The sequence below is a fragment of the Lucilia sericata genome, unplaced genomic scaffold, assembly GCF_015586225.1.
Source record: "Lucilia sericata isolate MDLA Ls3-8-SP2 unplaced genomic scaffold, ASM1558622v1 Contig000347F_arrow, whole genome shotgun sequence".
NCBI lineage: Eukaryota > Metazoa > Arthropoda > Insecta > Diptera > Calliphoridae > Lucilia > Lucilia sericata.
In genome coordinates, this window is record NW_023994367.1 from 64476 (window position 1) to 89478 (window position 25003).

The following is a 25003-nucleotide window of genomic DNA, read 5'->3' on the forward strand; positions in this document are numbered from 1 at the left end:
ATTAAGCAAATAAAACAATAAAAACTGCAATCAAAATAGTTTTGAGTACTCATACAATTTAAAACTTAAACCTTCGGGTAGTAAAGGCATTTAGAATGCTGAATGAAATGTTTGTGAAAATTAATGATTAAAAATTGGGAGATTTACAATGAACATTATGGTGGCAGTAAGCGGATTAAAAGAGAATTTCATTTGAAGATATTTGTTTTCAATACTACAGAATTTAAAAGATTTCATAACAACATGTTACACATAAACAATAAGAGCTAGAATCAATTAAAATAGGATGCTAAGATTATATACGATTTTATATTGATAGTGAATTGGATAAATGCGATGTCCTTTCCTTTAAAAAAAATATAATTGTTGATGTTTGTAAGTGCTTGTCATGGTGTTTGTGAGGATATTATTGCTTCCCAAGTTTCATATTTGTATAAATGTTTTATGTTTCATGATGTAAGAACAAATGTTGTTAAAAGTAAAAAAAAACACATTAACCAAAAATCACGAATTTATTTTAAAATATATCACTAAAATTTTAACAATTTTCCAATTGTTATTTAAAAATGTTATATCCTCTACCACCATTAGTGGTGATATATATCTGTTTTTCATTCCGTGTGTAACACCAACAAATATTCATCTGAGACCCAACAAAGTATATATATTCTAGGTCTTATCGAATTCTGAGTCGATTTAGCTATGTATGTCCGTCTTTCTGTGTAAAACACACTCACGATAAAACGAAGCAATATAATTTAACCAAATTCACCGAAATTATATATTATATTCTTTGTCCTTATGAAATTCTGAGTGGATTAGCTGTGTCCGTCTGTCCGTCCGTCTGTATGTCTGTCTGTCCTTCTGTCTGTCTGTCTGTCTGTCTGTCTGTCTGTCTGTCCGTCTGTATGTCTGTCTGTCTGTCTGTCTGTCTGTCTGTCTGTCTGTCTGTCTGTCTGTCTGTCTGTCTGTCTGTCTGTCTGTCTGTCTCTCTGTCTGTCTGTCTGTCTGTCTGTCTGTCTGTCTGTCTGTCTGTCTGTATGTCTGTCTGTCTGTCTGTCTGTCTGTCTGTCTGTCTGTCTGTCTGTCTGTCTGTCTGTCTGTATGTCTGTCTGTCTGTCTGTCTGTCTGTCTGTCTGTCTGTCTGTCTGTCTGTCTGTCTGTCTGCCTGCCTCCAACACTCTCACGTTAAAACTAAGCAAAAGAAATCAGCCAATATCACTGAAAATATTCACTATTGTAATAAGCAGTTTTGTATTGAAAATCAACCAAATCGGCTTACAACGTAAATAGTTATGAGTAAAAATTTCAGACTACCTTGAAAAAAAATCCTTTTTTCCTAATTCTTGAAACTACTAAAGATAATTGGATGAATTTTGTCAAACGTTATTTTCTTTGCCCAGCGATCAAACATGTTCAAACTCTAAGCAATCGATTCAAAATTTCACAAAGCCCCCATACAAAGGTACATATTCTCGGAAATAGATTTATCGCTAATAACTTCGGCAAAAATATCAATATCACCACGAAATTTCACACATATGTATATAATATGAACAGAAATATTATATTACCAACGTAGATCTGTATAGGTCCATTATTGGTCATAGCTCCTATATAAGGTCCACTTTCGAAAAATACTTAAATACAAATAACTAAATAAGAAATAAAGAAACTGGAATAATATTCGACATAAATATGTTTTGTGTATACATACTTATATCACTTTGCAAAATATATTTTGGATTGGTCCATAATCGGGCATAACAGCCATATAATGCCCATTTCCGATAACCACGTAAACGCACATATTTCATAACTAAATGAAGATATCGGTATAAAATTCATCATTAATGTGTTTAAAGTACGCAGAAAAAACTAAAAATATGTTTCAATTATCAAAATAATTGTATCAAGCAAGTTTTGCACCTATCACCAAAATGATGATATCAATTATCAAATTTGTAAAAAAAATTAAAAAAACACTTTTTTTCCAAATAACGAATTAATCAGAACAATTAATATCAATAATTGAGACAAAATTTAAAATTGATTAATTCATTAATTGTATAAATTAAATATTTAATAAAAATAAAATCTAATTTTTATTAATTTATTAATCAAATGAATTAGTTTGTTTGGTAGAAAATGTATTAAAAACCAATTAAGTTGATGATTAAAACAATCAAATTATTAACTGATTACTCACAATGTTAAAGGAATGCTTGACCTTTAACAATGCGTTGAGCATTTACAAAAAATATCACTTTATTATCAAATTTGAACTTATAAAGTGTTTTATAAATTGTCAGGAAACTTGAATATTATATGCCTAAAATCGTATTGACTATTTAAGAATTATAAACATTGTTAGCATAAGAAATCAAAATAAAATATTTAAAAAAAAAAAAAAAAACTAAAATAGAAAAGTTTGCCAGAAAAAGTTTTTTAATCAATTAAAAAACTAATTGAATCAATTAAAAAAAGTAGATCGACCCATAATTGGTCACAGCTCCCATGTAAGGTCCACTTCCGAAAATCACTTAAATGCAAATATCCAATTAAGAAATTAAGATATTTTAAAAAGAGGTTACATAAATAAATTTTTTCGCATATCTGTCATATAAAATCCACTTCAGAAAATCGCATATTTCATTGATAAATAAAGATATCGAAATAAATTAAGATATCGGATAAATTAAGATATAAGAGTGCTATATTCGGCTTTGCCGAATCTATTATACCCACCATCGAACCATTTGCAGTAAAAGGAAATTTCTCCTATAAATATCAGGGTGATATTACTCATCAAATTTACTGAAGAGGGCCTTATATGAGAGGTAGGGAGAATTATTGACTGTTTTTATACAATTTTTCATAATTTTTTAACCCGATTTTGGTTCATATAAAACATGTTTACATCGAATATCAGTTCCCAACACTTTCCACATTAAATTCGATATGAAGATTTACGTTCCTATAAAAGTTTCATAGGTTTTGACTCGTAAGAAACTTACTTATGTCAAATTTCATCTATACACTCGTACTTTTAAGCCAGTAATGAGCGTTAAAGTAATTATTTGGAGGGGACCTTATATAGGGTCAATTATGGACCGATCCACATAGAATTTGCTAGAGAGGATTTTGATCGTAAGAGACTTACTTTCTTACTTATGTCAAATTTCATTGCTATACTCGTATTTTTAAGCCAGTAATGAGCGTTAAAGTCATTTTTTGAAGGGGACCTTATATGGAGGGTCAATTATGGACCGATCCATATAAAATTTGATAGGCAGATTTCGGCTCACATGGAACTCATGTGTGTCGAATTTAATCGCTATACTCGTATTTTTAAGCCAGTAATGAGCATTAAAGTAATTTTTTGAAGGGGACCTTATATGGAGGGTAAATTATGGACCGATCCACATAAAATTTGGTAGAGAGGTTTTGGCTTGTCAGCGACTTACTTATGTCAAATTTCATTGCTATGCTCGTATTTTTAAGTCAGTAATGAGCGTTAAAGTCATTTTTTGAAGGGGACCTTATAAGGTGGGTATGATCAATTATGGACCGATCCATATAAAATTCGGTAGAGAGATTTTGACTCACATGGAAATAATGTGTGTCGAATTTCATCGATATATTCTTATTTTTAAGCCAGTAATGAGCGTTATAGTGATTTTCCGAAGAGGGCCTAATATGGGGGGTAGGGTCAATTATGGACCGATCCTCATAAAATTTAGCAGGTAGATTTTTGCTTATATGAAACTTATTTATGTCGAATTTCATCGCTATACTCGTACTTTTAAAACAGATATACTCGTTAAAGCAGTTTTTCGGGGGTCCATTTGTATGGGAGAATATTTGCGTGAAATTTCAACCCTCTAGCTCTTTCCGTTCGAACTCTATCGTGCTTTCAACAGACAGACAGACGGCGGACATGACTAGATCGTCTTAGAATTTAATGAGGACCCAGAAAATATATACTTTTGTGGGTCTATGGCCAATATTTCGATGTGTTACAAACGGAATGACAATATCAATATACCCCCATCTTTTTTGATGTTGGGTATAAAAAAGAACAATTTTCATCTTCGCTGCTGGACATCCAAGGTATCCTCCAATAACTGTAATAATAATTTTATGTTGTTAAACAACTCTACGAATATTGGTCCAGTTCTGAGAAATTAAGTAAAAAATACCAAAAAATGTCTTAAATAATTTTTTTTTACAAACCTTTATTTTGTTGGCCTGTGTTATTAGTTAAAAGGCCTTTAAAAATTAAAAGTAAATTATAATTAAGAAAATTTTTAATATTTGCTAAATCCTTAAGTTAAATCCTTAAATCTTATATCTTATTAAATATTGAAATAATGCTTTTAAAGATGAAAATCTCTAATTTAGTTATTTATTTTATACTTAAAGAAAAAAAACACCTATGAAAATATAATTTCATTTTAAAGCAAAATCCTATTAAATACAAAATCTTTATGTGGCTATTACATTTGTTGGTAATAAAATTTCCTCGCTTAACAGCAAATCCTTATAAATAATTTTCTTTAATTTAAATAGCTTTGCTTTGTCGACAGCTTAAATGATTTCTTAATAAAATAATGTTTTCCAACTAAGGCAAGATATAAAATATTAAATACTTTTTTTCAGCTTAAATCTTATTTCATTAGAATTTATATCTGAAGAGCTACTGCATGCCATATTTTATGTGTATGTATTTTATTATATTATTACGTTTTATTTATATTTCGTGTTTGTTGGTATTTGAATTATTATTACAAACATTTCTCTTTTTTACATTTTAAGTATGGGCAAATAAAAAAAATACATGTTTTAAACCACAAAAGAAACACAATTATATTTAAACAGTATAAAAAGAAAAACATTTACATACAAAATATATTTCTTATTATCAAGAAGTTTATATGCTTAAACTTAAATATGTTTGTATGTGTGTTCTTATTTATACATTATATAATTTGCTTATATTTATATACATATATAACATATAACTGGCGGCAAACATTTTACCAGTTTCTTCTTATTCTTTTAATATTATATTCCTTTTCAAATTTATCTGTGTTAACTTATGTTGCCTGCTTTCAGGCGCCTGTTAGAGTATGAATATATATGTGTGTGATTGTATATATATAATTGTAATTTTGTGTGCAAAAGTACAAACATTATACTTGTTTACGAACCCTTTTTTACAGTACATGACTTTAATGTGTCATTTCTTATTTTTGTTAAAATTAGATTTTGTGTATCTTATTTTTTATTACATTTTATTTGTTGGATTTTTTTGGGAGCGCATTTATTAGTGTTAGTTTTCATGTTAATATGATTAACCAAATGTTGTATGTAAAAATGTATGTTTTTTCTTTTGTAGTTTAATTCTTCCTCTCATGACGTATTACCTTAGTGAACCGCCTTCATCTTGCTGTTATTGCAATATGGCGGCATAGACGTGTTACCATTACCTTAAGACACTATAAACTGGAGAAGTAATTACACTACTCAGATTAATTTCTTGCAGTCTTTTCACAATTGTTCTAGACTATAGACTAGGCTCTGACCAGAGGAACATGCAATTAGGTGCTATGGGAGTCAGTAAACCACAGAATTAGTTCTGTACCGATTATTGTCTAAATCGCAGGAAGAGAATTAGGTGTTACAGTGGGACTAAATGTTGGGAATGCGTTAATAACTAAAGAATGGATTGGTATGTACAGGATATCGTACTACTTAGACTATAGACTAGACTAGACTATAGACTAGACTGGACTAAAGACTAAACTGGACTATAGACTAGATTGGACTATAGACTAGACTGGACTATAGACTAGACTATAGAGTAGACTTTAGACTAGACTAAAGACTACACTATAGACTAGACTATAGACTAGACTATAGACTAGACTATAGACTAGACTATAGACTAGACTATAGACTAGACTATAGACTAGACTATAGACTAGACTATAGACTAGACTATAGACTAGACTATAGACTAGACTATAGACTAGACTATAGACTAGACTATAGACTAGACTATAGACTAGACTATAGACTAGACTATAGACTAGACTATAGACTAGACTATAGACTAGACTATAGACTAGACTATAGACTAGACTATAGACTAGACTATAGACTAGACTATAGACTAGACTATAGACTAGACTATAGACTAGACTATAGACTAGACTATAGACTAGACTATAGACTAGACTATAGACTAGACTATAGACTAGACTATAGACTAGACTATAGACTAGAATATAGATTAGACTATAGACTAGACTATAGACTAGACTATAGACTAGACTATAGACTAGACTATAGACTAGACTAGACTATAGACTACACTATAGACTAGACTATAGACTAGACTATAGACTAGACTAGACTATAGACTACACTATAGACTAGACTATAGACTAGACTATAGACTAGACTATAGACTAGACTATAGACTAGACTATATACTAGACTATAGACTAGACTATAGACTAGACTATAGACTAGACTATAGACGAGACTATAGACTAGACTATAGACTAGACTATATACTAGACTATAGACTAGACTATAGACTAGACTATAGACTAGACTATAGACTAGACTATAGACTAGACTATAGACTAGACTATAGACTAGATTATAGACTAGACTATAGACTAGACTATAGACTAGAATATAGACTAGACTATAGACTAGACTATAGAAGAGACTAAACTATATATACTAGACTATAGACTAGACTAGACTAGACTATAGACTAGACTATAGACTAGACTATAGACTAGACTATAGACTAGACTATAGACTAGACTATAGACTAGACTATAGACTAGACTAAAGACTAGATTATAGACTAGAATATAGACTAGACTATAGACTAGACTATAGACTAGACTATAGATTAGACTATAGACTAGACTATAGACTAGACTATAGACTAGACTATAGACTAGACTATAGACTAGACTATAGACTAGACTATAAACTAGACTATAGACTAGACTATAGACTAGACTATAGACTAGACTATAGGCTAGACTATAGACTAGACTATAGACTAGACTATAGACTAGACTATAGACTAGACTATAGACTAGACTATAGACTAGACTATAGACTAGACTATAGACTAGACTATAGACTAGACTATAGACTAGACTATAGACTAGACTATAGACTAGACTATAGACTAGACTATAGACTAGACTATAGACTAGACTATAGACTAGGACTATAGACTAGACTATAGACTAGACTATAGACTAGACTATAGACTAGACTATAGACTAGACTATAGACTAGACTATAGACTAGACTATAGACTAGACTATAGACTAGACTATAGACTAGACTATAGACTAGACTATAGACTAGACTATAGACTAGACTATAGACTAGACTATAGACTAGACTATAGACTAGACTATAGACTAGACTATAGAGTAGACTATAGAATAGACTATAGACTAGACCATAGACTAGACTATAGACTAGACTATAGACTAGACTATAGACTAGACTATAGACTAGACTATAGACTAGACTATAGACTAGACTATAGACTAGACTATAGACTAGACTATAGACTAGACTATAGACTAGACTATAGACTAGACTATAGACTAGACTATTGACTAGACTATAGACTGGACTATAGACTAGACTATAGACTAGAATATTGACTAGACTATAGACTACACTAGACTATACACTAGACTATAGACTAGACTATAGGTTCGACCAAAGACTACACTATAGACAATTTTTAATTCACTATTTGTAAGTACTCATTTACGAACTTATTTCTAAGCGAGATTTGTAAGAGTATGATTCCAATATCATTATTATGTTAATGTAATGATGTGATTTTTTCTGGGTATAAAGTCCGGTTGTGGCAATTGTAAAATGATAAATGTATCAATATTTTTTATGAAAGAGGTATCATTTATTCCATTCACATAATTTTGCTTAAAAAACTCACAGCTCTTTCTATTTTACTCATATTACCATTGAATTTGAATAGTGACTAAAATGATAAGAACCATTACCAAACGGACGAATATAAAGTGTGTATTTTGATTCCTTTTGAATAAATATTTACAAATAATTCAGATTTTTTTTTTCAATTTCCTGTTCCGCTGGATTAAATCCACTTCATATAATTTGCAAACACAACAGAAAGAAAAAAATTAATCAAATAAAAAACATTAAAAAAAGCTTTTAATAAACAAAAACAAAATGTCATTAAATTATATTTTGTTACACTAACAAAAAAAGAAACAAATACACAGTAAATGTGAATTGTGTCAAATTCACCAAATCAAGTGAATGATTTTTTATCACGTTTTATTTTTGTTACATCGTTTTTGTTTTTTTTTTTTTTTTTGTCATGCAGCAGTAGCGACATGATTCAACAAAAGATTCATTTACACTCGAATACCTTCTTTAGTTGAAAATTTTTCAATTTCTTTTATAGATGTTGAAATACGTTATTTTTTGTAGAATTTGGTTTTTTATATAATTTTTTTTTTTGATAACTGCGTAATATGAATGAATAGATGAACAACAAAAAAAAAAAGCAAACTGAATAGGAGAACACAAAGCATCAGCCAGCAACTTGGCCTGCTTTCAATATATCTACAGTGTCATTTGGAGCAAGGAAAAATCTCAGCAGCAGCAACAACAAAATAGTTGAAAAAAATCACCAGCAAATAAACTCAATGAAAATAAAAACGAGCATGAAAAAAAATTGAATATAGTTGAGTGGCACTGAAAGAAATTGAAAATATTTCGCTTATTGATTTTTGTATCGAAAGCATACCAACAAAAATGAAAAATAAACTAAATTTGATACAACAATTTCCTTTAAGTTTTCCGCTTTTTTATGTTTTTGTGGATATTTCCTTAACATAAATAAGAAATATATTGCGGCATAGTCAATCAAATGTTGTATGAAAACTTTAACATTGGCAAAAAAAAACTTATATAAATGTAACAAAAACTAAAGAAGTTCTTTTAGCAAATTTAAAGCTTGTTATTATTTATTTATTATTTTTTTTTTTTTTTTGTAAGAAAAAGAAAAGTTCAAAAATTATGTTTGCTACAAAAAACAATGTTAATCAATTCTCAAAATGCTCGACTGCTATTATTGTCCTCCCACTTTTACAATAATTAAATCACTGATTTTTAATCAATTTATATTATAACAGACATTTTGGCATTCTTATGTGACCATTAACGCCATTGTAATTAAATTTTATTATAGTGGCTTTATTTGTAAGGGAAATTATTTAAATGTATGTACATGTTTCAGCCAAAACTATAAATATGCAAGAAAATATTTTCATTTGAATTTTAAGCAAATTAAAAAATATCAAAAGAAATTATCGCCAACATCAGCATTTTCTTAATTGCCCTCAGATTAACAAAAATTTATATTTATTGAAAAAAAAAAATAATAACAATACTCAAACATACAAACATTTACTTATTACTGTGGCTTTGTGTTGGTAAATTATATAAATACACTTACATGAATATTTAAATAATAAAATCATTTAAAAGTCAGTGTTAAATTTAATTAATTTAAGAAATATAATTCTGTAATGAGGTTTAAAAATATTAAATTGTTACAGAGATATAACTGGTCGAAATTCATTGGATTTATATCTATATAAATAAAAGAGTAATGTTTGTTCGTAATCGATAATGTCAGGAATTTGAGGGTTATATACATACGTATGTATTTATGTGTAGAGTCCAATCAAGGGGCATGCAACGTGGACCGGGCGCCACTAGTTTATTATAAAGGGGAACGGGTAAAGTCTGTGAAGTAAGCCGTTAGTTAGTTAGTTAGTTAGTTTGTTAGTTAGTTAGTTAGTTTGTTAGTTAGTTAGTTAGTTAGTAGTTAGTTAGTTAGTTAGTTAGTTAGTTAGTTAGTTTTAGTTAGTTAGTTAGTTAGTTAGTTCGTTTTCGTTCGTTCGTTAGTTAGTTTCGTTCTTCGTTCGTTCGTTCGTTCTTTCGTTAGTTCGTTCGTTCGTTCGTTCTTCGTTCGTTTCGTTCGTTCGTTCGTTCGTTCGTTTCGTTAGTTCGTTCGTTTCGTTCGTTCGTTTCGTTTCGTTCGTTCGTTCGTTCGTTCGTTCGTTCGTTCGTTCGTTCGTTCTTCGTTTCGTTCGTTCGTTCGTTCGTTCGTTTCGTTAGTTCGTTCGTTCGTTCGTTCGTTCGTTCGTTCGTTCTTTTTCGTTCGTTCGTTCGTTTGTTCGTTTCGTTCGTTCGTTCGTTTTTCGTTCGTTCGTTCGTTCGTTCGTTCGTTCGTTCGTTCGTTCGTTCGTTTCGTTGTTCGTTCGTTCGTTCGTTCGTTCGTTCGTTCGTTCGTTCGTTCGTTCGTTCGTTCGTTCGTTCGTTCGTTCGCGTTCGTTGTTCGTTTTCGTTCGTTCGTTCGTTCGTTCGTTCGTTCGTTCGTTCGTTCGTTCGTTCGTTCGTTCGTTCGTTTGTTCGTTCGTTCGTTCGTTCGTTCGTTCGTTCGTTCGTTTCGTTCGTTCGTTCGTTCGTTCGTTCGTTCGTTCGTTCGTTCGTTCGTTCGTTCGTTCGTTCGTTCGTTTTCGTTTCGTTCGTTCGTTCGTTTCGTTCGTTCTTCGTTCGTTTTCGTTCGTTTGTTCGTTCGTTCGTTCGTTCGTTCGTTCGTTCGTTCGTTCGTTCGTTCGTTCGTTCGTTCGTTCGTTCGTTCGTTCGTTTTTCGTTCGTTCGTTCGTTTTCGTTCGTTCGTTCGTTTTGTTCGTTCGTTCGTTTCGTTTTCGTTTCGTGTTCGTTAGTTCGTTGTTAGTTCGTTTCGTTCGTTGTTCGTTCGTTTAGTTTTCGTTTAGTTTTGCGTTCGGTTCGTGTCGTTCGTTCCTTTTCGTTCTTGTTTCATTTCGTTACGTTCGTTGTCTATTTTGTTGTATTGGCCCTGTTCTTCACTGTTCCCTTCCTTTAAGTACTTTTAAATGCTTTTGTGATTCCCCCGCGTCTCCTCGCTGTCTTTCTTTCCCCCTTTCTCTTTCAAATGTTATGTTTTTCCTGCGTACTACAGTGAATGTTGGGGTCATTATTTCTCAGTACTCCTACCACACTATAGTGTAGTGGGTTAAAAAATCGGAACAAACATTTCACAGAAATAAAAATTTATAAACTAAATTCTAAATGAAAAATTCTTGGAAATCTTACATTAATAATATATTACCATATTTCCGCATAACCTTTACAATTTCTAATTAAATTATTTTAGTTTCTAAATTTTATTTCGAGGAAATGCTCATTAAATTTTATAAAATTTTAACAAGTTTTTACGCAAAACAAATACTATTATTTTGCTTAAATTTCTTTGTAAATAATACGAGTTATATACATGAGTACATATTACATTTTCATTTTAATTAAATTAAATTGAATTTTCATAACAACTCATATGGTTACATTTATATAATATATCTACTTGACAAAAAAAATCGTACTACGTAAAAAATGTATTACGTAGGACTGTTTCCTTTTTCCTTAATTGAAGTGTATCGATATTGACATTTGACATTTACCAAAAAAAAGAAAAAATGTTACTTAATTTAAAAATTTACCAAAAGTAAAATGAAAATATTGTGGAAAAGCATGAACAAATATGAAGTTACAAGTAAACAAGAGTATTTACATATGTATGCGTATATTTGTAAAACATTCTTTGGGTAATGTCTCATTTATTATTTGGCAAGGCAAATGTTATGGTAAGAATTTATTTAAGCGTGCAGCCAAATAATTTGTATCCTTTACAATAGGAAATACATATCTTTTGTAGATCCATAAATGTGGTTCATTAATATAAAGGAAATGAAAATAATAGAATATCATAAACGTAAATATTGAGAAATATCTCAATATTCGATAAATATGTGTGTATATACATACTTATGTATGTACCTACATGGAAATGTTAAGCATACTCATATCATATTACTCATACGCCTACATAAACAATACGAATACAAAATACCACTTACTATGTATAGTTTGAAAATAAATAATACAAACTCTTAGCCATTCCTAATACTACTGCAGTGAGAAGAGTATTATGTTTTTATGTCGATGTTTGCAATACTATATAATTATTACATTAAATCGAGCATAAAGGTCACCACTCATCTTAAAATCACCTTTTGAGTCCTTAGATATTATACATTATCCATAAATTAATTTTTGGACCAAACACGAACCTTCGGAACCTTTAACTCTAGCCTCTAATTGGCTCGAAAATTATAAATTTACTAATATCACCGGAAATGCATAATAACTTATATTTAGCTTTAGCTTTTAATATTTAAATATTATTCTCTTAAAAAAACTACTTGTTGGTAAAACTTCTTTAACCTTTTTATATCCTCCATATTATCCTCTCTAAAGTACTTAATGATTTAACGACCCCTTTTAAAATTTACTAACCTTTTTGTATGTTTTGTTTATGAAAATTTTTAACTTCCGGCAATTATCTTTGAATTATTTTCTTAAAATATGACAAAAAAAGTGCATTCACTTTGACGTCAGCAAACATTCATAAAATAACTTTAAACAAGCAAATATATAACAATAAATGAATTAATTGCTGTCAAGTTTTATGTTAATGTTATTTGATCTTTTTCTACAAGCTGCAATGGCAACAGGACATTGACACACACACACACTCATACTCAGTAAAGTTAATGTTAAATAGTGACATACTTTTTTACAGTAAAAGTCACAAAAGTCTGGGGACAATTTCAAAAATAATTTTTGTTTTATAATAGTTTTTGCATAAGAACACACACACACAAAAACTGGTTGGTATAATCCAACTTATTCCCTTTATAATTACAAATTATTATTATATTTTTTCTTAAATCATAAATGGCAACAGTTTTTTTATTTTGTTTTGCTCCTAGCACTTTGCCACAGCTAAAACTTCTCATTTTAAGTCTGAACCATTCACAGCTAACAGCACCTCAACAAAAAAATTCTTCATCACCAGCATCAACCTCCATCATCATCATAATGTTAAATGATTCACACAAAAAAGTAAAAAAAAAAACAAGGAAACAAAAAAAGGTTTAAGTGTTGCTTTCTATGTCCTTTTACTCGCACACAATTTAATTGCAAACAATTAAAAACTCCTTTTTTGTGTGAGTGAGTAAGTGAGTCAATGTGTCTGTGTATACTTTTGTGGGTGTGTGTTTTGAGAGTGAGTAAGACAGAGTTTGTTTGTTGGCAAAAAGTAGTATAAAAATCTGTAAATGACAGGATCATTGTTTTAAAAATTAAAATGGGGGAAAAATATGAAAACTTTTACGAAAGTAAGTGGACATTTTTCATTTTGTTTTTTGCACAGCTTAAACGAATAATAATTTGTTTTTTTACTTTAATAATTATTTAATTCCTTTAAGTATTAAGGAAACAAATTTATAATTTTTAATATGTTAAGGATTGTTTGGGATTTATTTTTTTTGCAAACATTTTAAATTAATTACAAACAAAGCAAATAATTTAATGTGTTTAATAAATAAAAAAATATTAAAAATTTAATGAAATTAAAGAATTGGTTTATCTTTTAATATATTCGACCAACAACCCTTTAAGACTAATCAAAATTTGTTGAAGGACAAAAACAAAGACATTTTAGGCGAATCAATTTTAAATCAATCTAAAATCTTGATCGTGATCTGCAGTCTTTACTGCAGATCAATCTTCAATCTTGACTATATATCAGTCTATTTTCTTATTACCGATCATTATAAAGGCTTTAATATATGTAGATCAGTCGACAGTTTTGATTATAAATCAATATATAGAGTGATCTATAGTCAAGAATATAGAGTGATCTATAGTCAAGAATATAGAGTGATCTATAGTTTGGACTATAGAGTGATCTATAGTTAGGACTATAGAGTGATCTATAGTCAGGACTATAGAGTGATCTGTAGTCAAGACTATAGAGTGATCTATTGTCAAGACTATAGAGAGATCTATAGTCAATACTATAGAGAGATCTATAGTCAGGACTATAGAGTGATCTATTGTCAGGACTATAGAGTGATCTATAGTCAGTACTATATAGTGATCTATAGTCAGGACTATAGAGTGATATATAGTCAAGAATATAGAGTGGACTATAATCAAGACTATAGAGTGATATATAGTCAAGACTATAGTGTGATCTATAGTCAAGTGACTATAGATCACTTTATAGTGTTGACTATAGATCACTTTATAGTCTTGACTATAGATCACTCTATAGTCTTGACTATAGATCATTCTATAGTCTTGACTATAGATCACTCTATAGTCTTGACTATAGATCACTCTATAAGCTTGACTATAGATCACTCTATAGTCTTGACTATAGATCACTCTATAGTCTTGACTATAGATCAGTCTATTGTCTTGACTATAGATCACTTTATAGTCTTGACTATATATCAGTCTATTGTCTTGACTATAGATCACTCTATAGACTTGACTATATATCAGTCTATTGTCTTGTCTGTAGATCAGTTTATAGTCTTGACTATAGATCACTCTATAGACTTGACTATAGATCAGACTATTGGCTTTGACTATGGATCAGTCTATAACTATGGATCAGTCTATAAACTTAATTATGTATCAGCCCATATTCTTCACTATAGATCACTCTATAGTCTGGACTATAGACCAATATTAGTCTTGAATATAACTTAAATAAATATAATCTGGACTATATAATAGTATATTATATACATCATTGTATAGTCTCTAGTCGGAATCAGCAAATTTTTATTGTTCTGTGACTTTTTTTATTAAAATTTCTTTAACACTTTTTAACAATTTATTCAACTTTATTTCGTTATGAAAAAAAATTCCATAATTTCCTTTTAAAATTCACCCCAAGAACTAAAAAATTGTTTAACATTTCTATAAAAACACAATTTCATAGTTTGACTTTTATTTTAATGTCCTTTTGCTCTATTTCAAAAATGTTTGAGAAAAAATTAATAACAAAATGGCAACAGTCACAAACGTCAAGTTGTATGACAAACAGAACAAACTAAGCAAACATTTAAAAAAAGCGCAAATAACATTAGTGCCAAAAAATACGAAAAACTTTTTCTCTTTTTAATTCATTTTTATGTAGAATTTTGAATAATGAAAAAAAAATACTCGCTAACAACTTTGGGAATAGTGGTGCAATTTTTGGGAAATGGCTGAAAAAAAATATAAATACACAAAACAATCACAACGAATCTATGGTTTATAAAGTCAGACCGAGGAGGTTTGAATAGAAAAAAAAAACAAATAAAAACCACTAACATTAACAGTATGCGAAGTTTAAATCAAACTTATTTGAAGTAGTGGCAAACAAAAAAACTAAATGGTGATGGACTACAGTTGCTAGTATATTCATACCACTGGTACTTTTCAACTTTTAAATAAATGGAAAAGTACGTCTATACAACGAATTACTGGAGAGTAAGTAGATCAGTAGAAAACAAACAAGAAAATTCCCTTAGTCATATAAAATCAATGTTTGACCGTCTGTCAGTCCGTCTGTCTGTCTGTCTTGCTGTCTGTTTGTTGACTACAATTTTCCCAAAGCTTAGATATCTTCGAGATCTTCATTTAGAGATCATTATATAGTCTTGATATACATTAATCTACAGTCTTGCTTTTAGATCAGTCCCAAGTCTATATATTGATCAATCTATAGATTTGACCGTAGATCAGTCTATTGACTACACATCAGTCTGTTGTCTTGATTATTGATCATTATACGATATCGAGAGTAGATCGTCCTATAGTTTTAGTTACATATCACACTTTGTCTGGACTATAAATAAGTACATAATCTTGTCTATGAATCACTCTATATACAGTCCGTATGTCCATCTGTCTGACTATCTATATGTTTATAGACAACAATTGGATCCAAATTATTAATCTTGTAGTCTTGATTATTCATCATCATACAATATTGAGATTATATCGTCCTATTGTTTTAGTTACATATCACTCTATGTCTGGACTATTAAGAGGTTCATAGTCTTGTCTATGAAGCACTCCGTCTGTCTTTCTGTCTGTCCGTCTGTCTGACTATCTATATGTTAATTGACAACAATTGGATCCAAATAATGAATAATTATGCAATAAATCCGGCTATTTTGATTACATTTAACATATAAATGTTTATCTAATTGAAGATTCTTATTAGAAATCACTTCAAAAAAAGATTCAAAAATTAAATATTTAACTTAAAAGGTGCAAACGAAAACTTACTCCATTTCTGTCTTAAAACATACAGCATTGAAAGGTTTATATTTTAAAGAATTTTCATAACTATTTGCAAGTTCAGCAAAAAGAAGAAGATTTTTAGAAATAGTTTTTATTTAACAGCACACAACTTCATGCTCCTCTACCGAAATGCCAAGATGCAACTGTAGCAGTAACAACAAGCAATTATTGCTGGCAACCTCAGTAGCAATTGTAAAGTGAGTTTTAGTTTTTAGTGTCTTAAGTTTTCTTCTTTATACGCAAGATATTTTGCTTTGGCCTTCTGCATAGTACTACATAAGTTATAGAGCAGAACAGTTGTGAATTGCAGTTCCTTTCTTAAGTAAAAGCGCTAAAATCGTTGAAAATGGCAAAAGTACTAAAACTTTAAACAATTCTTCTTAGCTTAATGTTCTCAAATGTTTATAATTTTAAAAATACAGCAGCTTCCATTTAGCTGTTGCTGTTATTGCATTCATTTATTTGGGCAGAATTATTTATTTTTTTATTTATACAAAAAAGCCAGAACCATGAATTGAATATACAAGATTTTGTTGAACAGAACAAGATTGCAGTTGAATACATATTTATAAACACACAAAAATTTTCATGCAATATTTTTTGCCATTTATTTTTTAAAAAAAATATTTTTAAACTTAAGTCGCTGTCGTTTAGTAAAGCGCCACTAAAACGAAAAATGTTGTGAGAAAAATCTGCACATAATTTTCTCTAAAGAATTTATCCAGAGTTTTTCATTTCCTTTGTAAATGATTTGATATATGACTAAATTTTAACAACGCTAAAACGAAAAAACAACTTCTACTCTAACAGCCAGTTTGTATGTTCAACATAAATTTAAAAGAACATTTCCATGCCACATTTATGTTGAAAAAATTTTAGGAAATTTTGTAGCTGTTATATTAATAATATGTAGTATGTCTGCAAATTTTTTTGCTATTGCAACTTATAACAGCTAAACTAAATAAGTAGTTGTTGGTAGATTTTTGTACTTTATTTTTTGCATTCATGTAGAAGCTTTTTCTTGAAATGCATAAATTTTTTTACGACTCAAAAAAAGAGGAATGAAACAGAAACCCAGCAAAAATATAGAAATATACTTTGGTATATAAGAAATATTATGTTTGTATATCTAACGTTGTCATAACTAACATAAACTTATTTATCCCTTCGGGCAGATTTATATAACTGCAATTTTCTTCATAAAACTGTTGCCATTATGCAAACATACTTTTATACAAACGCACTTTGGCCTCGTACTTCTTCTATACATATAGTGCTGAGATTTATTTTTTTTTCCTTTTTTTGTAAAGTATATAAGATATTCATAATGTGTGGAGACTTTTAATGCTACATTAAGTTTGTTTGTGTTTGCAAGTGTTTGTATGTATATCTCTAAAGCTTGTTGCATAAATGTAGTTTTAACTGTAGAGTTGTAGTTATAGTAGTATTAATATGAATACGAGGTTATATCATGTCAACATTTATACATTTTTTTCCTTATTTCTAAATATATAAGATCATTAGAGATAAACTCATTCATTGGAAAAGGTCAAGCAAATAGTAGAAATTGTGTATAAACTTTTATATTTAGCAAATATGTGATTTTATGTGATTTGATGTTGTATGCAAGTAAACATTGTTGAGAGATAAATCACTAAATAAATAGAAAAGGATATTATTTTTTTAGAATATAATATTCTCTTAACATGTATTGTATTATAGAAATGTATTTAGAGAAAAATAATTTTAGGTAAAAATAAGTAAGAAATTATAGTCGGGCGAGGCCGACCATATAATAATACACTACACCTGCTACAAAATAAAATATGATTTTGTTTTCATAATAAAGCATTTAAGTTGAATTGTACGTTTGCCATTTATTGTTGAATAAAATTGTGGACATTTAAGCCAAATTTTGAAGGAGGCTTTGTATAGGGGCTATGGTCAAATGAGACCCTACAATTATAAAATTCATCAAGGCTAGTATAGAACTAGGTTTTGCAACTTTTTGTCGAGATACGAGTATATTAAACATAATTATGAACTTAAAAGCCATATTCAGGGGTTCAGATCTATGGAGGCTAGGTGAAATAATGGACCGATCTTAACCATTTTCAATAGGCTTCGTCCCTGGGACAATAGAAGATCATGTGCCAAATTTCATTGAATTATATTCAAAATTGCTACCTGTAGTTTGATTACAAGGTTTATAAGCCCTATTCAGGAGTTCAGTTCTATGGGGGCCTAGGTGAAATAAAGGACCGATCTTAACCATTTTCAATAGGCTTCGTCCCTCGGACCAAATTTCATTGAATGATCTTTGATTACAGGGTTTACATGGACGGACGGACATAGCTAAATCGACTCAAAAAATTATCCTAAGCCGATTGGTATTACTTTAAGGCGGGTATAGGAACAATATTATTGTGCGTCAGAAACATTAGCACAAACCCAATATACCCTCCCCACTAAAGTGGTGTAGGGTATAACAAGTAGTATTAAATTTAAGATTTTTTTCTTTAATTTTTACAAAAAATTCGCATTACGTTCATAAATGCTAATCCCATCTCTGTGACAAAGAAATAAATTTAAAACATCAAACACAAATATTAAACGTTGTTGTTGTTTACAGCGTTTTAATATTTATTATAAACAAGCAAACACAACGTATACACAAACAAGCATAATCTGAATGTTGTTGTTGTTTTCATGCGTCTGAATGTTCGACGAAATTTTCAGAGGTTGTCTCAGGTTTTTGCTCATATCTCCGTCATTAATGAACCGATTTTACTGGTTTTAAATAGGAAACTTCTCGAAAGCATGTCAGATAGAATTATTGAAGACTGAGATCCCAAAGATACCTGAGGTCTTCAGAAAATTGATTTTAACACACAGACAGACGGGCAGACAGACAGACAAACAGAAAGACAGACGGACGTAGCTTAATCGAATCCGTTATCTATAAAGATCCAAAATACATATACTTTATAAGGTCGGAAAATTATTTTGTAGAAATTACAAAGAGACTATAGGTAATCGTTCGAAAATCACTTAAACAAATATCATTCATTTTTTGTACTGACCAGCCTGTCGACTAAAAACTTATTGGCCAAATTTTTAATACCGCTCTTTGAAGAAATTTACCATAAAATTTCATTAATCTAATTAAATAATTTAATAATCTTAATGCTTATACACTAATATTTAATTAACATTATTTTCTCAATTTCAGCAAGTCTTCATATTGTGGTCACTTAAAATCTTACCTGTTGAGCCATCATATACGAGGTTTGATTAAAAAAGTATAGAAAAACACAAAAACTTGGTGCCTTCTTTGTATGCAACTTAATGTTGCAACCATATTATTAAAAAAAACACAACTAAAAGAAAAAACTAGAACGAACTTGTATGCAACTGAAAACTAACCTTTACTAATCCTTTAAGAATAAAAGTTTAAAGTACAAAAAAAGTGGGGAAAGAAAAGTTGATGATGCTGTAAAAGTTACTGGCCCTAAGATGCACAAAAAGAAAACTGTTGTCAGCTGGCTTTTATGAGAAACTAAGCGGATTTTAAATTCCCTAGAATATGCCAAGAATGAATACACTTTTAAAAGCAATCATTTTTTTTAAATGTTGGATAGAATAAAGTGAGGAAGAAGGCAATCGACGACGAGGGCTGGGAAACATGAATGTTTAATAAGAAAAATTTTAAATTGTAATGGCACAGCAAGTGGTGGACTATTAAAAATCTTAAACGAATATATACATACTGATCCCACTGTTGTGTTTTGCTGTTGTTTTGGCTAAAGGAAACAACCAACAAAGAAAAGTTCAGTGAATAGAAAATTAGCTTTTGATGCAGTGGTAATGTTTTATTTTTCTAGTTTTTAACAGAAACAAAAACATTAAAGTATCAAATAGCAGCAACTCCTCCCCTTTCAAGTTTAAACGTTTATACGGTGAATGAATAGCAAAGGTGTATTGCCATCATAGTCATCATCAACCTCAGCAACGGCATCAACATCAACATCAGCATCGTCGTCATCATCATCATCTCATCATCGTTCACATAATATTGTAAAACGGAAGTGGAATATTTAACAGCATAGAGAATGCAAACAAATGAAAATGGTATGAGCAGGTTACTGTTCAGTATAATGTACCACGTGCTGTTTTAAAGCAACAGACAGCTGTCCCATGAATATTTGATAAGGCCAAAACCAAAAACTAAAACCAACAATATTAAACAAAAGCTAAACAAAACACTTAAAGCAGAACAAAAATTCAAATAAAAGACAATGACAATAAGCTTAACTCTAAACTTATTTAAAATGCTTAACAAAAGTATAAAACTACAATATTAAATAAATTTCAAAACTTTTAAGGGAAACAGTTTTACCACAGAAACCATGAACGATCTAAGACGTTCAGTCGATAAGGCTAGATTTCAACAGAAGCAAACATCTCATGAAAGTAATTATCGTTCCAGTTGTAGTTCTACGCCCGAACCTCAGAAACAAAGCATCAATAATAAAACCACTACAAATGGTGGTTATCGCAAGCCATTGCTGCAAAACCTAATAGATCATCCCAATATGAGTAGTACCAGTGGTGGTAGTACCACCAGCACCACTGCCACAACCCACACCATTGGTCGTAGTTCTAGTTATGCCAATGACAATGGTAATATCACCTCTTCTACGGCTGAAATACAATTTGATGAACGTGAGATTTACTATGTCTCACCATCGAAACGAAAAAGTAGTCTTAGTGCTTCCCAAACACCTGTGTTACGCAGCAGTCTGAGAGCCTGTGAACGTTTGCGTTCCTTCAGTCCCACCTCAGCTGCTGCCATAGCTCCCTCTTACCCGCCTATAATGCCTTCTGCGGCCTACGGTGCCCGTCTTAGCGGTACAGCAGGCCATGATCTTAGCTTTGACAATTATGAAACATCCTCTCATTATTCCGATACAGCTATGCAGGTTTTAAGATCCGGCAGTTGCTCTGCCATGACTACCATGCTGAATACCAACAATCTTATTAATAACACATCAACTGCCGCCAACAATTGCCACAGCTCTTCGAGTAGTCTTGCGCAGCAACAACATCAACAACAACAACAGCAGCAGCAGCATCAACCCTCACAACAAACTCATCTACCCCCTGGCCAACGTTTGCAAAATAATGTAGTCACCTTTTCGAATCACATCAGTGAACAACGTGCGGCTACGCCACAAAATCGCGGTTCTTTACGTCGTGCCAAGGGTCGTAGTAATCAGTCTTTATGTAGTTGTGACGTTGGCAATGATACAGAACTAAATCCAGATCCATCGCGACCACTATACGAATATAGTTTGGAACGTCGTCACAAAGGTCACACATACACGTGCGAACAGAATGCTCAAATATTGTTGCGCTTAGAGCGTGAACGAAATCGAAAATTATCTTTGGGTGGTGGAAGCCTTGGTGGAGGTGGTGGTAGTCGAGAAGATTTAGAGGTGAGTAAAGTGCTAGTGCTAGTGTATCATCAATGAATATAAAAGTGTAATTATTTGTAGATAATGTTTCAATAATCTAGGTATTTCGTTTTATTGTTGAAATTGAAAATATTAAGGAAATTAAAAAAATATTAAAACGTGTCAAATTTGTAAGGATAATATTAAATTGAAACGTGTCATGATGGGTTCAATACACATAATGATTTAGGAAATTGAAAAATTTTCAAATGGCATAAAGTAAAAAGTGTGTCGGTAATTTAAAGTTAAGTTGATTGAAAAATACAATAAATATTTTAAACTTTATATTATTAGTTAGCAGTGATTTATATAAATGAAATGTATGTAAAAGTTTTCCATAGTTTATAGAATAAGTGCTTTGAAAGTGTATTATTTTACATTTATTAATATACAAAGACCTACCACAAGCTTTTCACGGGAAATAGTTTTTATATTAAACGTGAACTGGGTATATTTCTATTTGTCCTGTTGAGTTTGGCTCACCTATTTCTTTTCTTCATTAATTTTGCCAATATTTTATATCCCCAAAATACAAGGAGCTTAAGGTAGCTTAATATACTTAATGGTTGCTGAAAGATTGATTAATTATCTCCGAATGGAAAATTTATTTACGAACAAATATTTATTTACAAAAACAAAATTTCTGAAATAGGTTAACAGACAATGAGAGAAAGTATGGTGATTTATGAAAAAATTGAAGTAAGAATGTAAACAAGTTACATGTTATGAACATTTTTCTTGGGGATGAGAAAACTATGTAAACAATTTCCCTATAGGAGGGGGAACTCTCAAATTATAAAAACTCTCAAATTAACAGAAATAAATAATGTTGATTTAGTCTGAGAGTTAAGTAAGTTAAAGCGTAAGAGAGACAGAAAGAGAAGGAGGGCAATAGAGAGTAAAAGGGGAAAATAAGTTTTAGCCAAGGTTGGAAAACATAATTTTCTTATTATATTAAAATAAAGCTGTGTATTTGTATTTTCAATATTCTTTAGATTCTAAGGCATATCCGTTAATTTTTGTTGAAAGTTCCCAATATTTGTTATTGATTGTTAGGCATTGAAAACGGGGAGTATTAAACCTGAATTTCTTAGACAAAGTTGTAGCTTTTTTTATAAAGGAAATTGTGAACATATAAACAAAAAAATAAAAACTTTATCTTCAAGATCAAAATCGCAAAAAAAACTTTAAAAATTTCGATTTTATTACTTTCAAGTGTTTCTCTAAATTAGGCGTATACTTAATATTTGTAATATCACTAAATCATTAACACGTATACGTACAGGTGTCGTTAAAAAAAGCAGTGAAATTTTCAAATGTAAAACTTTCCACTTGAAATGAAACAAGTAAGAAAGTATAATCGAGCATGTCCGACCACATGACACCCTACACCAGTTGTGAGTATATCATAAATGTAACTTTCAAGTGCCTCTCTAAATTAGGCGTACACTTAATATTTGTAATATTACTAAATCATTAACACGTATACGTACAGGTGTCGTTAAAAAAAGCAGTGAAATTTCAAAATGTAAAACTTTCCACTTGAAATGAAACAAGTAAGAAAGTATAATCGAGCATGTCCGACCATATGACACCCTACACCAGTTATGAGTATATCATAAATGTGTATTATTTTTATACCCTACACCACTTTAGTGGGAAGGACGTTTGTGCTGATGTTTGTAACGCATTAAAATATTAGTACTATACCCACCTTAAAGTATACCGATCGACTCAGAATCTCTTTCTGAGTCGATTTAACGACGACCGTCCGTCCGACCGTCCGTGTATCCATGTAAATGTTGTTATCAAAGTACAGGTCGCAATTTTTATATAATTTAATGAAATTTGGAATACGCGTTTGTTTTGGCCCAAGGACGATGCCTATTGAAAATGGTTAAAATCGGTCCATTATTTCACCTAGCCCCCATACAACTGAACCCCCTGAAAAAGGGCTTTTGTGCTCATAATTATGTATTATATAAATGTATCTCGATGAAAGTTAGCACAAGTAAGTTTTATACATGCCTTGCTGATCTCGAAATGATCGGACTTCATTTAACCCTAGCCCGAATACAAAGCCCCCTTCAGAAAGTGACTTCAATATCCGCAATTCATTTATTAACACTGTTATTGCAATGAAATTTATAAATACAAATCTATCCAGCCCATTTTGCTGTATTGCTCCTATCACCCATATAAAGCCTATTTTAGAAAATTAGTTTTTCGTCAATAAATTGCTTAAATAAATCGGAATCAAGGTAATATTCAAGATAAATGCTTTGTTAAAAAAAATAAATCACATTTAATATTCTTTTTAAACTTTTTTACTTGTTAATAATAAAGCATTTGTGTTAAATTTTGCCTTAATTTCGATATATTTTTGATTAAAAACTGATTTTCTAAAAAGAAGCTATATATGGGGGGCTTCGTATGGAGGCTAGGATCAAATAAATATGAAATTCTGGAGTATCATTTCTGTGGCAAAAAGATAAAAGTAAATAAGTTGTTTTTTCTGTACTTTTCAGGAGAACGTTGTTATGTTTCTAAATCCAATACAAAACTGTAGTAAAATAAATACATTTAAAAATTTCGATATTTTTAAAAGTTCTGATACGATGAAAAATTGACACAATATATAGTTTAGTACGGAGATTTCAAAAATACTAAAACATTTCAAAAGATATTTATATAAGTATTTGGCATAATCATTGTTTCCAAAATCCATTTTAGGGGACCCGGTTGTATGGGAGCTAGGTGAAGTAATGGACTGATATAAACCAAAATCAATAGGATCAAAAGTAATGCCATTATCGTTGAATTATGTTTAAAATTGCTACCTGTATTTTGATTACAAGGACAGACAGACGGACGGATGGACATGGCTTAATCGACTACGAAAATGATTCTAAGCTGGTTGGTGTCTATGCGTTACAAACAAATCCAACATACCTTCCGGACTTTATTAGTGAAGGGTATATAATGTATGTTTGTTCACAATTTTCGTGAAAATTAAAAATAAAATGAATTTTGGGCAAAACTGGGAGACACGGGTCTTTAGTCTTTTCTTTATTCTTTTATCACGTAGTGGTGTGCGTATATGGTTTTATTTCCATGACTTAAACAATTGCACA

At 30.6% G+C, this 25003-nt stretch overlaps 1 protein-coding gene across 1 annotated transcript in view; it reads left to right on the forward strand.

The window, feature by feature from the left end:
* Positions 1-25003, forward strand: part of LOC119603930 (putative uncharacterized protein DDB_G0277255) — a 284661-nt gene that overhangs the window by 60605 nt on the left and 199053 nt on the right. Inside the window, 1 exon segment of the mRNA XM_037956229.1 lies at positions 19586-21851. Within this exon segment, the coding sequence (XP_037812157.1) occupies positions 20763-21851 (1089 nt within the window). The 5' untranslated portion in view covers positions 19586-20762.